Source organism: Apteryx rowi, unplaced genomic scaffold (genome assembly GCF_003343035.1).
Source record: "Apteryx rowi isolate R43461 unplaced genomic scaffold, aptRow1 scaffold_873, whole genome shotgun sequence".
Classification (NCBI taxonomy): domain Eukaryota; kingdom Metazoa; phylum Chordata; class Aves; order Apterygiformes; family Apterygidae; genus Apteryx; species Apteryx rowi.
Genome location: NW_020451175.1, coordinates 174,218 through 189,720, shown reverse-complemented (window position 1 = coordinate 189,720; position 15,503 = coordinate 174,218). Strand labels below are relative to the sequence as shown.

Genomic DNA, 15,503 nt, shown 5'->3' with positions numbered 1-15,503 from the left:
TGGAAAGCCTTGCTGAAGTCAAGGGGGACAACATCCACTGCTCTCCCCTCATCTACCCAGCCAGTCATTCCATCATAGAAGGCTATCAGATTGGTTAGGCATGATTTCCCCTTGGTGAAGCCATGCTGACTACTCCTGATCACCTTCTTTTCCTCCACATGCTTGGAGATGGCCTCCAGGATGAGCTGCTCCATCACCTTTCCAGGGATGGAGGTGAGGCTGACTGGCCTGTAGTTCCCCGGGTCCTCCTTCTTGCCCTTTTTGAAGACTGGGGTGACATTGGCTTTCTTCCAGTCCTCAGGCACCTCTCCTGTTCTCCATGACCTTTCAAAGATGATGGAGAGGGGCCTAGCAATGACATCCGCCAGCTCCCTCAGCACTCGTGGGTGCATCCCATCAGGGCCCATGGATTTGTGGGTTTGCCTAAATGATCACTAACCCGATCCTCCTCCACCAAGGGAAAGTCTTCCTTCCTCCAGACTTTCTCTCTTGCCTCCAGGGTCTGGGGTTCCTGAGGGCTGGCCTGAGCAGAAAAGACTGAAGCAAAGGCAGCATTCAGTAACTCTGCCTTCTCTGCATCCTTTGTCACCAGGGCACCCACCCCATTCAGCAGCAGGCCCACATTTTCCCTAGTCTTCCTCTTGCTACTGATGTATTTGAAGAAGCCCTTCTTGCTGTCCTTGACATCTCTCGCCAGATTTAATTCCAAACGGGCCTTAGCCTTCCTCGTCGCATCCCTGCATACTCTGACAACGTTCCTATATTCCTCCCAAGTGGCCTGTCCCCCTTTCCACTTTCTGTAGACTTCCTTCTTCTGGTTGAGTTTTGCCAGAGCTCCTTGCTCATCCATGCAGGTCTCCTGCCTCCTTTGCTTGACTTCCTACTCATAGGGATGCACCGCTCTTGAGCCTGGAGGAGGTGATGTTTGAATATTAACCAGCTCTCTTGAATGCCCTTCCTTCTAGGGCCCTCACCCATGGGATTCCTCCAAGTAGGTCCCTGAAGAGGCCAAAGTTTGCTCTCCTGAAGTCTAGAGTTGTGATCCTACTTAGTGCCCTAAGTTTGGCAGTTTGGTGCCCTAAGTTCCAGTTTGGCAGTTTACATATTAACAAAACTATAGCGTACATTCTATACAAAAGTGCCAAAACCAAGAAGATATTTTTAAATACCTTTTCCCCCCCCCCACTTGAAGTGAAACACTAATGCTTGTCAGATATCCTTCAATGAAATACTTTATCTGTGATTAGACATCAGTCTTTACATACTCTTCCAGAAAAACTTAGAGCATGACAAAATGTTTTTAATTTCTGTGATTTTTATGGAAGGGGGGTGCAATTCATTTATTCTCATGCTTAAGAAGAATGATAGGAAAAAGGTTATGATGTAATATTTTACTGTAGTAAATTTGTAACTTACCTTGGATATTAGATTGTGTATCAAGCTCTGTGTAAAAAAATCCTATTCTCCTTTTTTTGTTTAATCTGCTTGACAGAGTGGGGAACATACTATTTTCGGTAGAAACTCAGACAACTGAAGAAAGAACACAACTGTATCATGCAGAAATAGATGCGCTGTATAAGGATCTAACAGCTAAAGGAAAAGTACTAGTTCTATCTGCAGAGCTGGGGGTAAGGTTGTTTTAATGGAAATGATGAATTCCTTGATGTAATTCTATTATGTTTTTATACCTTCTGTTTAACACCTACCTTCTTAATAATTTTTGAGATCCTAAGCAGTGAAGATCTTAAGTAATGAAAATGACTGCTTGAATTGACTGCTTGTTTAAGCCTAATTATGGCAATTAAAATAAATTGCCATATTTTTACCTGTTATTCAAAAGTTTGCTCTGCTTTGCTGCAGCAAAGGGGAAGTCCAGACAAGGAGGTCCCAATGTCACAAAGTACTCTAATATAGAAATGCACTTTATTTTTGTTTGCTTAATCCAGTAAATCTGTGATCACTGCTTCATTGTCCTGTCAAGCACTGCTTAAGATCATGTGTAGATTTGGTTCATGGTGGCCAGATATGAGAAGTAACATGAAACCACAGGTCTGTGGCAAAGAGCTATAATTGTGTTCATGTTAGTTTGTACTGTAATAAGGATCTGACTACATTTGAGTTTGTCCTTTCCATTTTTGGTCCTTTAACATGGTACAGGTGAACTGTAGTTCACCTAAATATTAAACGTATAATAAAATAATTTCCTTAAACATCTGTTAATCAGACTTCAATTTATCAGCTTGACATTTTTCACATTTGAAATGGTTCCTTAGGAAAAAATCATAGTATTTTAAGACCTTTCTATATGGATTACTGTACATGGTTTTGTGATTTTTGTCTGGACCATTAGTGTTTAATTGCCTTCTTCTTTTTTTTTTTTTTTTTTTTAAACTTAGGAAGCAGATGCTGTGTGCAACTTGATCCTGTCATTAGTTTATTACTTCTATAATTTAATGCCTCTTTCAAGAGGATCCAGGTTAGTGTTTTTCTTTTGTCATACATCTGTTATCTTCAATACTCTAAAATGTCCGCATATTTCAGTATCTTAATATATTTATTTTTAAGTGACTAAAACTGGCTCTTTGAGTTGAACTGTCTGTCCTGCAGTGTCTTGTTTTATGCTGCCATGACAATGGGGACTGACTTTGTACTGTTTTAAAAGCTGTCTTGTCATACTGATGGTAATTATTCATAGCTGCATGCATATTTAAAATAATGAGTAGTCTGTATTTATAGACTTCAGCTCACAGACTGAAAAGTGTCATTTTTAAAGTGGAGCTTTTGAGTTCCTAATTCACATTATGTTACAGCACTGTAATTTCACTCGAAAAGCTTTACTGAAATATATATTCTAGTTAAAATATATTTTTAGGATGGTTTAGTTTTAATAAGGGACACTGCACGGTAAATAGTAATTTATTACAAATGTTAGGGTCACCAAATGAAACCTTAGAATAAATTCCCCATATTTCACAGGTCTCTCTAACTGAAATTCCAGTTTAATTCAAACCTGGTTACATCTAAGACTTTGCTGAATCTCTGGCACAGAGCACTTAAGAGTTTTAACCTTATTATTAAGCACAGCTTAGTTTAAAAGAAAAAAAAAAAGAGAGAGAGAGATTTTCAGTTGTATGATCAAACTGTGTTTTTATCTTACAGAATGTAAAAATGAACAGAACTTGTTTGAGTTTCACACACAAAAAAAAAAGTTAAATATTGAACAGCTGCGGGGTGAGAAAGTTTGCTTTTTGTTCTACAGTGCTTCTAGCTCTGTTGCAGCAGAGTTCATAAACTCTGCTGGACTGTAGTTATAGTTAAGTATCTTGGAAACAGGAGTTTGCTTTGTCTTTAGCTTTAGTTTTAGAGGAGTTTTAAGAGCTCACAAGTCTGAAATTGATTCTGACCCCTGTAGAAACAGTGTTTTTCAGTAGTTCATCTCCGCAGGACCATAAGTTCATTCCCATGGTATTGGAGAGTGAAAGTGTTTTCACCTTTAAGTGTTTCGTGTTTGGTTTTGCTTCTAAAATAAAGTAACTGTCAAAGTATTTTTTATTAATCTTCTGTGCAATAGTAGAAGATTCAATTTGTCTGTGTTATCTAAAATAGTATTGTGGAAAGACTTCTCTATTTTGTTTTTTAGTGTGATAGCTTATTCAGTGATCATGGGAGCACTAATGGCGAGTGGAAAAGAAATATCAGGAAAAATCCCTAAAGGAAAGGCAAGTATCAAAATACACTGACTCAACCTTGGTAGAGGCAGTAATACTTATAAATGTGGGGAGGGAGCTGTAAGAATGAACAGAAGTTGCCCAATGGTTTACTGGAGGTGTCAGCCATTTACTGTGTTGTCCTGCAGCCTGAGAGGGTTTTAAAGTTTTCATAACTGTCCTGACAACAGGTGAGATTGAGGTAGTATCTGCAATATCTCTGATTAACTCAGAAATTGTAGCAGTTCATCTGCCACAGTAATTATGCCTTTTTAACCCTGAAGCCATTCTAGGGTGCTGAGCAGCTCTTTCCAGCTTGCTTTGAAAGTACTCTGAGAATACTGGGGCAGAATTACTGGCTCTTCTGGGTGTGTAGCAGAAATTTTCTTTCTTTGCTCTCAATGTATTTCTACTTGTCGACCTCTAAATGATCCGGAATACATTTGCAACTTCTCTTAATTCCCCCTTCCCCTCTGTATCCTGCTCAATTCAAAATGAAGTCTTAGTTTTTAAGTCACTAGATTCAAAATTATACCACCTTGCTCGATGATGGGGGTTCCCTTTGTGTATTCAGTAATATACTGATACGCTGATGGAAAATTTATTTCAACTATTGACCTGTTAGCTGTATTGCCTCTTCAGCATGCAAGGAGTGAGAGCTCCTTTGTCTTTTAATGCATTGTCAAAAGGATCAAAGAAATTCTGGTGAGAATCAGCATTTTTGAAGAAAACACCTTGCATGCATAACTGAAGAAAGAGTGACTTTCCCTTTTTCCAGCAGTACATGTGAAAACAATGAAGTTGTCCTTTCAGTACAATGAGTTTAGAAGGCTGATAACACTCGAAACAAAACAAAAACTGAAAACGGTTGAGGCAAATAGTATACTGTACTCCTAATAGCTTTTAAGAGTGGACTGCACTTGCTTAATAGCAAGAAAGCTTGCTTTTCAGTGGGTCACTAAGCTGGTATCTTCAGTGTTCTGTAGGAGTTCTAGCTAAAGTGGAAGATCTATTTATCTGGGGAAGTTTTATGCATCTTTTTAGGTCTAAATAGAGTGGTGCATTTTGCTGACTGATTTATGCAGGCAAGCAGAGTTTCAGGATTACTTAAAAGCAGGATTTCTGACTTACAGGAAACTTTGGGGCCACTTCTGTGCCTGAACTGGAACAAAACCTTTTTTATGAAAATTTTCACCAGCTGGAAGAAATTGTTTTTTTTCAATTGAATGAAACTGGGATTTTTTGCCAGATTCATTAGAAGGGGATTTCTAGTCCCAAGCTTATGAGAAGATGCATTATCAGACTTCTCTGAAGCCAAAGTTGTCCAGCRCTAGAGAGTCTTGTTCTACTGGCAGGTCTGCCAGTAGCCAAGGCCAGTATAGCATCCAGTATTGGTTGCAATGGGGTACACCAACCTGCAGACAGCTTCAGTGCCTGGCATGCCTGCTGACTTCCAAACACCTTTCTTTGGTGATGAGGGACAAACTAGTCTATGCATAAACCAATTTGTGAGCTTATTCCTCACCCACCAGGAGTAGGTTCTCTCAGAACCTTTGAATTCAGCCAAAGTCCACTGAACCCCAAATGTTTCAAGTTAGATGTTTCAGTATTAAAGAACTACTGTCTTGGACTACACATTGTTTCATTGAAAACACCTTATCAGCTGTAGATACGAAGTTGCCTGGATGTCTTAGCTATGTGTAGTCAAAACTTGCCCAAAAATCCATTGGGGAAAGAAGCAATACAGAATGCTTGGAAAGCTCAGTATAAATCTACCATTCTGGTGATACTATATTTTGGCATTTTTCAGAATACAGTATGTAGAATCAATGAGAAATACCTCAGTTTTAATTGGGTGTTGTCTGTCTTCAGCCCTGTATTACAGTATTTTCTGGCACTGAATTGTTATTATAAATGTCTTGTTAAGAGATGATTTTTAAAAAAAATGTATTTTACCACAAAAAGAAGGATATAGTTTTAAATTTGAATTTAACTATTGAGAATATTCAAGAATTAACTCTGTGGAATTACAGAATTTAAAACTTCTCTCATTTCTGAAGATCTTTTGTTTTGTTGCATTTCAGTTGGTTGATTTTGAAGCAATGACAGCACCAGGGTCTGAAGCTTTTAGCAAAATAGCAAGGAGCTGGATGAATCTAAAAAGGTAAATTGTTTTGTCAAAATGGTTGGGGAAAGAGATGTGGGGGAGCTCCGGGTTTTTTATATAGAATCTTAGAAGTGTGCTTATATATGATACTTAAACAGTAGATGGGATTGCAGTAAAACTTGCTTTTGAGCTGATCATGAATTGGCATATTGTATTGGTATCACTAATCAGACAGTTCTTAAAGCTTAAGATTTGGGCTTTTTAAGAATTTGCGCCCAGCAATGATAGTTGCCTGCCTCTGGCCTGTCCCCACATGGCTGTATCCAAGGATAGTCTTTCTCTATCCCACAAACCTGTCCCCAAAATTTTTGCATTCACGTTTCAGCAGACTTGAGCCAGGCCCTGTTCAGTCTAATTCTCTGATGAAATCCAACATCCTTCCTCCATTGACAATATAGCAGAGGTCCATCTGGATTTTGCACTGTTTAATTTGTAACTTTATTCCTACAAAAACTCCACAGAATAGTGTGGCCTACAGTTAGGGTTGGGATGATGCTGGAAAGGGGCTGCCAAAGGAAGAATTGTCTGCCAAAATAATTCTTATCAGAGAGCTTGTTCATCTGGGCCATTTCTGGGGGTCTTTGGCTAAATGCAAACCAATACATTTTAAACTGTCATTTTCTGAATTTATCAAAATTCCTCAGCCAGCCCAGCGTAGGCTTATGAGAAGTATAAGGTGCTGCACTCAAATGAGTGGTTAAGCTGCTGGAGCCCATAGGAAAAAAAATAAGGCAGTGGCATCAAGATGAGCCACGTTTGCATCACTTGTAAGCAACACCTGGCTCTTTTGGGCATTTGTAGTATGGAAATCAAATGGGAGTAAAATATGAAAGACTTTTTATGTGTCAAATTTAAATCTACACTTAACAGTGACTTAGGAATGATAGGTTTGGTAAATAATCCACTGTATTTTTCAACACTGTTTAGGAATTGATGAGACAAGATTTGAGTTCACACACACAGTAGTTTATTTCTGATCTAACAGAATAGTAGTTTAAACACTCAGTTACCATGTGGCTGTAATCCTCTGAAAAAATTCTTAGGGCAACATTTTCTTCATTTTGTCCAGTAGTCAAATTTGCATTTTTTTTGTTTTTAATTAATCTGGGGATTGAGAGAACAAAGTGGGGAGAAATTTTAATGTAGTCACTTCTTTTCCATTCTAAGGATCTCTTCAAACTATACATTAAAACTTATTTACCTATCCTTTAATCCTGTTTTAATTTGGAGTATTTTCAAAGCTGATGGCAGTTTTGAAGCCTCACTTTGGTCCCTGGGAAAATCATGGAGCGAGTCCTCTAGGAACCTGTTTCTGAGCACAAAAAGAAGGTGGTTGGGCACAGCCAGCATGGATTTATCAAGGGTAAATCATGCCTGAGCAACCTGATTGCCTTCTGTGATAAAACTACTGGATTTGTGGATGAGGGGAGAGCAAGTGGATGTTGTTTACCTTAGCTTTAGCAAGGCATTTGACACCATCTTCCACGATATTCATGTAGCAAGGTAGGACATTTTGATCTAAATGAACGGACAACTAGATAGGTAAAAAACTAGTTGAACTTGGGTGTAGTGGTTAATGGGTAACACTATCTGGAGGCCATGAACAAGTGGAGCACTGCAGGGGTCTATCCTAGGAGCTGGCCTGTTTAATGTCTTTATTAATGACCTGGAGGAGGCAAAGGAGTGCTTGCTCTTGAAGTTTGCAGATAACACCAAATTGTAGAGACCAGTTGATACACTCGAGGATACTGCCATTTGGAGGACCTAGACAGGCTGGAGGAATGGGTCAACAGGAGCCTTATAAAATTCAAAAAGTACAAATGCAAAGTCCTGTACCTGGGAAGGAAGAATCCTGTGCAACAATACAGGCTGGGGCTAACTGGTTGGAGAGCAGTTTTGCAAAAAAGGACCTGGGGGCCTTGGTAGACAGCAAATGCAACTGGTAGAGCTGGCAGTGAGCCTTGGCAGCAGGGGTGTCCAGCAGCATCCTGGGCTGTCTTAACAGGAGCATACCCGTAGGCTGGGGCAGGTGATGATCCTCCTCTACTCCACACTTGTTTAGACCCCATCTAGAACACTGCATCCAGTTTGGGGACTGCCACTACAGGAAAGACGATGATAAACTGGGGCAAATTCAGCAAAGGGCCACCAAGATGGTCAGGGGGCTGGAGCATATGCCTTATCAGGAGGGAATTGGGCTTGTTCAGCCTGGAGAAGAGAAGGCTTTGTGGGGGCCCAACAGCAGCCTTCCAGTACCTTTGAGGAGTATCAAGAAAATGGAGCCAGGCTCTTCACAGTGGTGCCCAGTGGGATGACGAGAGACAATGTGCATAAGTTGAAACAGAGAGAGGTTCAGGCTGGGCATAACGTTTTCACCCTGAGGCAGTCAAGCAGTGGAACAGGTTGCCCAGAGAGGTGGTGCAGTCTCTGTCCTGAAGGTTTCCAAGATCCAGCAGGATAAAGCCCTGAGCAACCTGGTCTGACCTTATAGTTGACCATGCTTTGAACAGGTTGTCAGATTATGGATCTTCTGAGGTCCCTTACAACCTGAGTTATCCTATGATATTATTGACAGTTTGTACTGCTGCTGTTAGTGCTAAATAAACATCTCACTGATTAGTGCAGTTTAACTTATTATCTGTGGCTATCAATCTCGCTAGACTGTAATACCTCATTTAAAATGAAGAACATTATTAAGAAGACTCAAGTACATCTGGTTCAGGCTCGGATTAAAATTCTACATGCAAATGCAATCATATTCAGTCCTTATTAAGTAGTGACGTTTTTGAACTACAGTGTAGCAGCTTGCAGTTGATGCTGCTTTTACAGTAGTGGGTTTTTAGTAAAAGTAGTCTGCGCAAATATTATGACTTGGTTGTCTTGGAAATATAAAATGTTTATGGTTCCCACAATTTTTTTACTATAAATTTCCCAATTTACATGCTTAACCTCTTTCTTAATCCTGTGTTCATGTATCAAAAATAAATTTTGACACATCTTTACTAGGACAGAGTGGACTTTTATCTTAGGATCAAAGGCAGCTTAAGCCATTTCAACCCTTGCTACGTGTTTGTGACCCTCTCAGTTGCACTGTTGAAATTATTTGCCGAATCCCATAGTGAACCAGATCTGGATTAAAAAATAACTATATCAAAAACAAAATTCATTTTTAACCTGGACCATTTCATAGTGCAGTCCCACCAACAGTTTTACTGGCTCAACAGAGAGATGTGTAGTGGGCCAGGAATCAGGCAGAGGGGAGAAAATGCTTAAGTAGGCGTTGCTTGAGATTGAGGAAAAGCATCTGTGGAACCACAGCCCGAAAGACTTGAAGTAATAATATAAAGGTAATTAACCTGACTGACTAATTTGTCAGCAATGTAGGAATAATAGTGAGTAAAGTAACTAAGACTTGAAGACTTAAAGCAATAAAATTCTGCTTTAATTTCTGCCATTTCAGAAGGCTCTTTTATATGGTGATTATTTTCATTTTGTATATTGAGAGCACTTCCTGAAGTGAGTAGTCATGAGAAGCGAGAGCTGATGGGCAACAGATTCTTGAATTCAGTTCCCAAATTTGTTGGAGAAGGGAATGAGCAGAAATATAAGTTAACATATTAACTTCCTGGTAATTCATTAAAACTCAGCAAAAGAGGATTAATTTTCTTTTCTTTTTTTTTTTCTTTTTCAGTATTTCTCCTTCTTATAAGACTCTACCATCAGTATCAGAGACATTTCCAACACTGAGAACGATGATTGAAGTGCTAAATACAGACTCGTCTCATTGTTTAAAGAAAACTATAATTGTTGTGTAATTTATACAAATAAAAATCCAAGTCTCATTGCTTCATAAATTATTTTGAAGGGGAAAATTACAGACAAACTGGGTTTGTTTTTACTTTTATATGAGGGTGGGGGGGCTGGGGGGGGAGGTAAATATAGGGTACTTTGACTTGAGTAGTTCTTATCAGAAAACAGGAATCTTTTTGTGTGACTTACAATATTACAAAGGGAAAAAGAAATATAACAGTTGACTTTTTTTGTATCCAGGCTTACTCTAAGAGGAAATACAGTTACTCAGGGGCCAAACTGAAGAGCAATAAGAAAGTTCCATTTCAGAACATACTGCAGATGAAGTTTTTAAAAAGTTAATGTGCTTTGAAAATAGCACTTCCCATTTGTTGTTTTTTTTTTTTTTCCAAAGCCTCTGTTTTCTGCATGGAAAACTTCATGAACCATACATGTGAGAGTAATTGGTAAATATACAGGCATTTCACGTAATGTAATCCAGTGAAGGAACAGCTGTCAGCTTAAAAGAACTGGTTTCAGGAAAACATACTTTGGAAATAAAAACAAACAAATGACATATCCAGAATTAGCTTGGTGAATAAATGTTAGAAACACAGCAATTTTACATTAGTCTCCCTTTCCAAATACCCATTCCTTTTCCTCTTTGGCAAAAGATAGCAAAAGAGTGAGAATATATTTGGAGAGCTATCTTGGGGTCTTTGGGTTGCTTTTGTTGGAAGGGACTGGCAGCATTCTGGAAAGACAGACATCCTGTAGGGCAGGGCTAATTCAGTTCAGTGAACGTGGACAGTACCACAAACCATGGTTCGCATTGTAATAGTGATGATATTACTTCTGGTAAGTTCTCATTGAATTATATTCATTTTAATTTGAGCTTTGTGACTTTGTAGCCCTTTGTCAGGGTAAGTGATTTCAGAAACACAAGCTATAGCAGGCAATGGTGAGGCAAATGTTTCCTCAGTGCCTTTATCGAGTTTTTGTTGTCCCCTTAATAGTCAGCATTTCAGAAAGACTGTTCTGTTTCTAGATATGGCTTTCAACTTTTTCCAGTGTTGATGGTCTAACTGCATTTCTGTTGCTACCACCTTTTATACACATACTCTTTTCTTTACTTCTTCCTAATTTTCCAGTGCTTATGGCTTTTGGGGGCAATTGCAAGTCTCTGCCCTAATCACGTTGTATGAGAGATGCTAAATAAAAAGTTATTTACCAAGGGGTAGTAGAGGAGAAAATCCTGCATGCCCCAAGCCATGCCAAACCCAATAGCAGTGGTTTGGTTCCTTTTTCTGGCTATAGCACAGTGCAATCTCAAACCTCTCTTTAATCAAAAAAAGAAATGCAGCAAAGCACCAAGAATATTGATACAGGTGACCTGCTTCAATAGTGGGACTGAAAGTAGGGTAGATGTATTGAAGGGAGGACTTTTATCTTGATTATCCTACATAAGTATTCATCAGATTCAGAGTGGGCTTTGTGTGTGTATATGTTTGGTGTGTATGTGTTTTAAGTTCTGGCAAAAAAAAAAAAGACTCAAAAGCCACAAGGTAAGTTAGAATTTACTCTGAGTACTAATATCCATTATGAAGAGAGCCCTGTTTATTTAAAGTTGGATTTCAGTATTTGTTAACCAGGTCACTGACAAAATAGGACAACCATGGGTAGCCAAACACCACAATGTCCACACAATATGAATGTTTCTCCTAGAGGTAGGAAAGGAAACCTGGAAAGTGAATGTTTACTATGTCTATACTACCAAACAGTGCATCCCCCTATGAGCACATCAATTCCCTCACTACATGTGTTTCAGCGGTTTTACTTTCTTCTGCTTCATGTCTGGTTTGTGAACTGGCTGCTCATTAGCATTTAGAGTTCATTTTAGCAATGTGTTTTCCAATTTGGACTCTTTTGGGGGTGAAACAAAGCATTCTGAGACCTCTCTGCAATGTAAATTAAAATGCAGTAAGTGGAGAAAATGAGGAGACTTGCTTCAAAAGTTTGAGTCAGGAGCAAACTAAAATAATGATGCCTGTAGGAATAATGATACCTGTAGGAACCTATTTTTCATGAACTCTTATATTCAAAGATTATATACTGAAAATATGAGAGTAGGGAAAGAATGCACATTCCCCCCACTTACAGCCTTCTACCATCTATTGCTGAAACAAATCATTCTGTCTCTGTGGTCCCTTTCTCCCTAAGAACAAGTGCTGTTATAGTATTAACTTACCATGCTAACTTATGTTTACTGTTAATAGACTTGTAAGTACAGCAGAAGCAATGTTGTATGAAGGAAGAGGAAAGAAGTAGGAAGCAGATTTAATATTAAAGAGTTGGGGGGGGGGGGTTGTTTTGTTTTGTTTTATTCCTGACTGTGGTATGGCTGAGGGTAGATCTGGAATATATTTCAAGATTTGCATGGACTGTCCTAGAGCTACAGTGATAACATGGTTAGATTTGATTGGAAAACAGGGACCTGACTCCCAGCCCAAGGGACTGGTAAGAATGCTTAAATGTGCAATATCTTGAACTGTAGAAATCAACAGTTATTTCACAAAAATCAGTACCCAAATATTGTGCCTACATCTGAACATCTTTTTACTAAAGCCTTTTTTTTTTTTTCTTTGCTTCTGCTTGTTTGCAAGGAAATCATTAAATAAGTGAGCAAGGGATATGTAACAAGTGCCCAAAACATCAACATGCAAGGAAATCTAGAAAAAAGGGAAAATACCTGTTTGGAATCCAAGTTAGTAGTCATTAGTGGGCACTAATCCACTTTGTAATATTGTTAAGCATTTTGAAGGATTGGTATAAATTTGAGAAACTAAGTAAAAATCACTAGAAAAAAACATAAGCAGATTTCAAATGTAGCCCTAAGATTGATTAACCAAGCCATAGTAAAGGCAGATTTGGCCACCTGGCTGGCTGGCTGGCTGATACTAATGAACACCCTTTTCAAACTTTCTTGAGCAGAATTTATGTAAAGGGCTAAAGTATTTCTTTCCAAGTACGAGGATAAAGTAGATTTGTGAGTTTCCATTAAAAGAACTGTATTACTGCCCAATTGTGATGAAGGTATTTTTCTACTATCCTTTTGCTGAAGTACCTTTTTCATTCTGCTATAAGTAAGTACCAATCACTTCTACTGTGTCTTCCATTTAAGGATCTAAAAGCTTCAGAAATATTTGTTAGATTTCATAATGGAGGAAATTAACTATTATTCTCTCCTACCTAATGGAGAAACAGTAGCCAGGAAGAGTCCTAATTTCACGATTACTTGATTATACTAAAACATTACAATCTCTTTCCTCTTAGCCTGTAAGTTTTCCTGTAGTTTGTATTATCTGTTGAGAAAGGGGAACTCTATGTTGGTACTGACCAGGAAGTTCTTGGGGCTATAAAATAAAAGATTTCTTGTTTTAGGGCTCTAACAGAGAAGTGGAGAAGTGATGGTGGGGAACAGGAAAATTCCCTGGACAAACAAGCCACGTACATCTGTTCAGGTTTTCTTTTCCTCATTTGTCTTACTCCTGTGACTGACTTCATATCCATTCCCCTTCTGTCAGATAAAAAGATGATATTAGTGGGAGATTAAAGGCGTGTCAGTGTAATGTATGTTATACCTCTATGAGTGCGTGTGTGTTTCAAAGACTTGTTTCTCTGGGCGTGATACATATGACTAAGAAGGAAAGTGAACTTAAGTTAAATACTCTCAAACAAGTTTAACAAACAAAACAGGATTATATAAATGGGCTGGTATGTGATGACTTGGAGAATTGTAATCACCTCCTAAGAATGGAGAAATCTAATTATCATTTTCCATCTTCTATGTCAGCTTAGACAACTGGTCTAGTGATATCATTTGAGCTCTTAAATGGGAACACTAATGTATAGCAGCCCCAGCCACTTAACTATTAGGAATAATATTAGAGAAAGCAGAGTGGAAAAAATAGGCCAAGTAATGAAGACCCGCTAGGCTGAACCTCAATATTTGTGAGACTTTGTTCTGAAGAAAATAAAAACCCCTATGCAGCTATCCAGGACAAAAGGCAAAATAGATTTAGCCTTGCACAAATCTCTTTCTGAGATACTTGTCTATCTTTGGTAAGGAGAAAGTGTGTGTGCGTGCGCACATGCACTCATGTATGCGAAGAAGCAAAAATGCTGAGACTGGGGGATCTTTCTGGAGGTTAGCAAAACATTTGATGTGGTACCATACACAAAGTTAGAACTTGATACAGGAGAAGAGAGCTCCTGTAGAATAGATGAGGAGCTAAATGAAAGGGAGAAACAAGGTGGAGTGCTGCAAGGCAAACTAAGGTTAGTAATGTAGTTTGCCAAATTTGCAGGTAATGCAAAATTTGGAGGTGGTGCTAATAAAATGAGGCTCAGAATAGTAGGTAGGAAGAACTCAACATCTGAAAGTACCTCAAATGGGATGGTACTGCAATCAATAAAATCAAGTCCTTTGTAATTTTCAAATAATGAGTTCCAATCTTGGGTAATGCAAGCTGCAACTAACAAAATTTATTACAATCATGTGGCTGTGGAAAAGGCACATGAAACACTAGCACGCACCAGGAAAAAAGATTCCTAGTCAAGAATATTTTAAAGATGTTATTTGGCACTGGTGGGATGTCTTCTGCAATACTAGTATGTTCTGTAATTCTGATATACAACTCCAGCCATCTGTATTCAAGAACAATGAATTCAGACAGGAACAAGTTTAGAAGAGGGCTAATAGGATGAACAGGGTGCTGGAGAGAAGGCTGATGTGACACAGGATGTCCCTATAAATACATTAGTATGAAAAATAGCAGATTTAGGAGAGAAAAGAATTACAGCTAAAAAGAACCCTACTGTTGGCATGAGCTGGTCATTGGGCTAGTAACTAGAAGATTTCAAAGACTTGGAAGGGTTAAGTAATGTACTCCAATCTTGCCAAAAGAATGTTTTAAAACTGACTTCTTAAAGTATAATTTACAAACTTGTGAGCAGAATCATATGATGTGGGGGTCAGAAATCCCTTCCAATCCTGTGGGAGAGGTCAGTGATGTGCAGAAATTCCCGTGTTTCCCTTAAGCTCAAGGACAGAAGTAAAAATACTGGAGTAGTCTAGTGCAGTGAACTTTTATCCTAGTACTATTGTCTCTTTATTCTTCACCAGCTACTTTCCTCCCCAATTCTCTTAATTCATTGAACATCTGAAAGAAGCGGTCCTCTCCCTCTTGTAGCACACCTGCTAAGACTGAAGAAAGTTATTTCAGCCTATAGAAACTGTATTCATTCATGGCTTTGGGAACTTCCTCAACAATAAAACCCACCAGAATATATCCATTCTATTTTAACAGTATAACTAATACATAACAGATGGGCTTGCTACATTTGGGACACAACTCTCTCATTTATTTTACCAAAATAATCCAGATGCTTTTGAATGACTCATTGCTCAGTTTGTTTAATTGGACAAAATAGTCTATCCCAGGCACCCTGGCTCTCCTAATGCGATCTGCCAGACCTCTGACTGTATGAACAAATAAATAAGACTTTAAGAGCCAGGAAACCCAAATTCTTGGCTCCCTTGCTGGTCTGCCAGCTGAGGCAAGTCACTTCCTGGTGCCTTTGCTTTGGCCCTGGTAACGTGGGAATGCTACTGCTCGCCGCCTTCGGCAGGGCCTTGAAGGTCCGTGGGAGAAGCGCAGGGGTGCAAACCAGCGAGGGGCCGGGGCAGGGCTGGGCCCACACGGCCGTAGCGGCGGCCGCGGGGCTCGGCTGCGGCCACCCCGCGCCGGGGCCCGGCCCGAGCCCGGCGAGGCCCGCGG

The 15,503-nt window shown here is 39.2% G+C and overlaps 1 protein-coding gene across 8 annotated transcripts in view; it reads left to right on the top strand.

Annotated features, from left to right (window-relative positions):
• TTC13 (tetratricopeptide repeat domain 13) overlaps positions 1-9,716 on the top strand; it is a 51,401-nt gene extending 41,685 nt beyond the window's left edge. For 7 of the 8 annotated variants that reach the window (XM_026090695.1, XM_026090697.1, XM_026090693.1 and 4 more), the window contains 5 exons: positions 1,493-1,628; positions 2,397-2,476; positions 3,641-3,719; positions 5,792-5,871; positions 9,566-9,716. In XM_026090695.1, coding sequence (XP_025946480.1) covers positions 1,493-1,628; positions 2,397-2,476; positions 3,641-3,719; positions 5,792-5,871; positions 9,566-9,689 — 499 coding nt within the window. In that variant the 3' untranslated portion in view covers positions 9,690-9,716. Of the gene's footprint in view, positions 1-1,492; positions 1,629-2,396; positions 2,477-3,640; positions 3,720-5,791; positions 5,872-9,565 lie in introns of those variants that run through there. The other variant, XM_026090696.1, reaches the window with a different exon arrangement.
• The last annotated feature ends 5,787 nt before the right edge of the window (positions 9,717-15,503 follow it).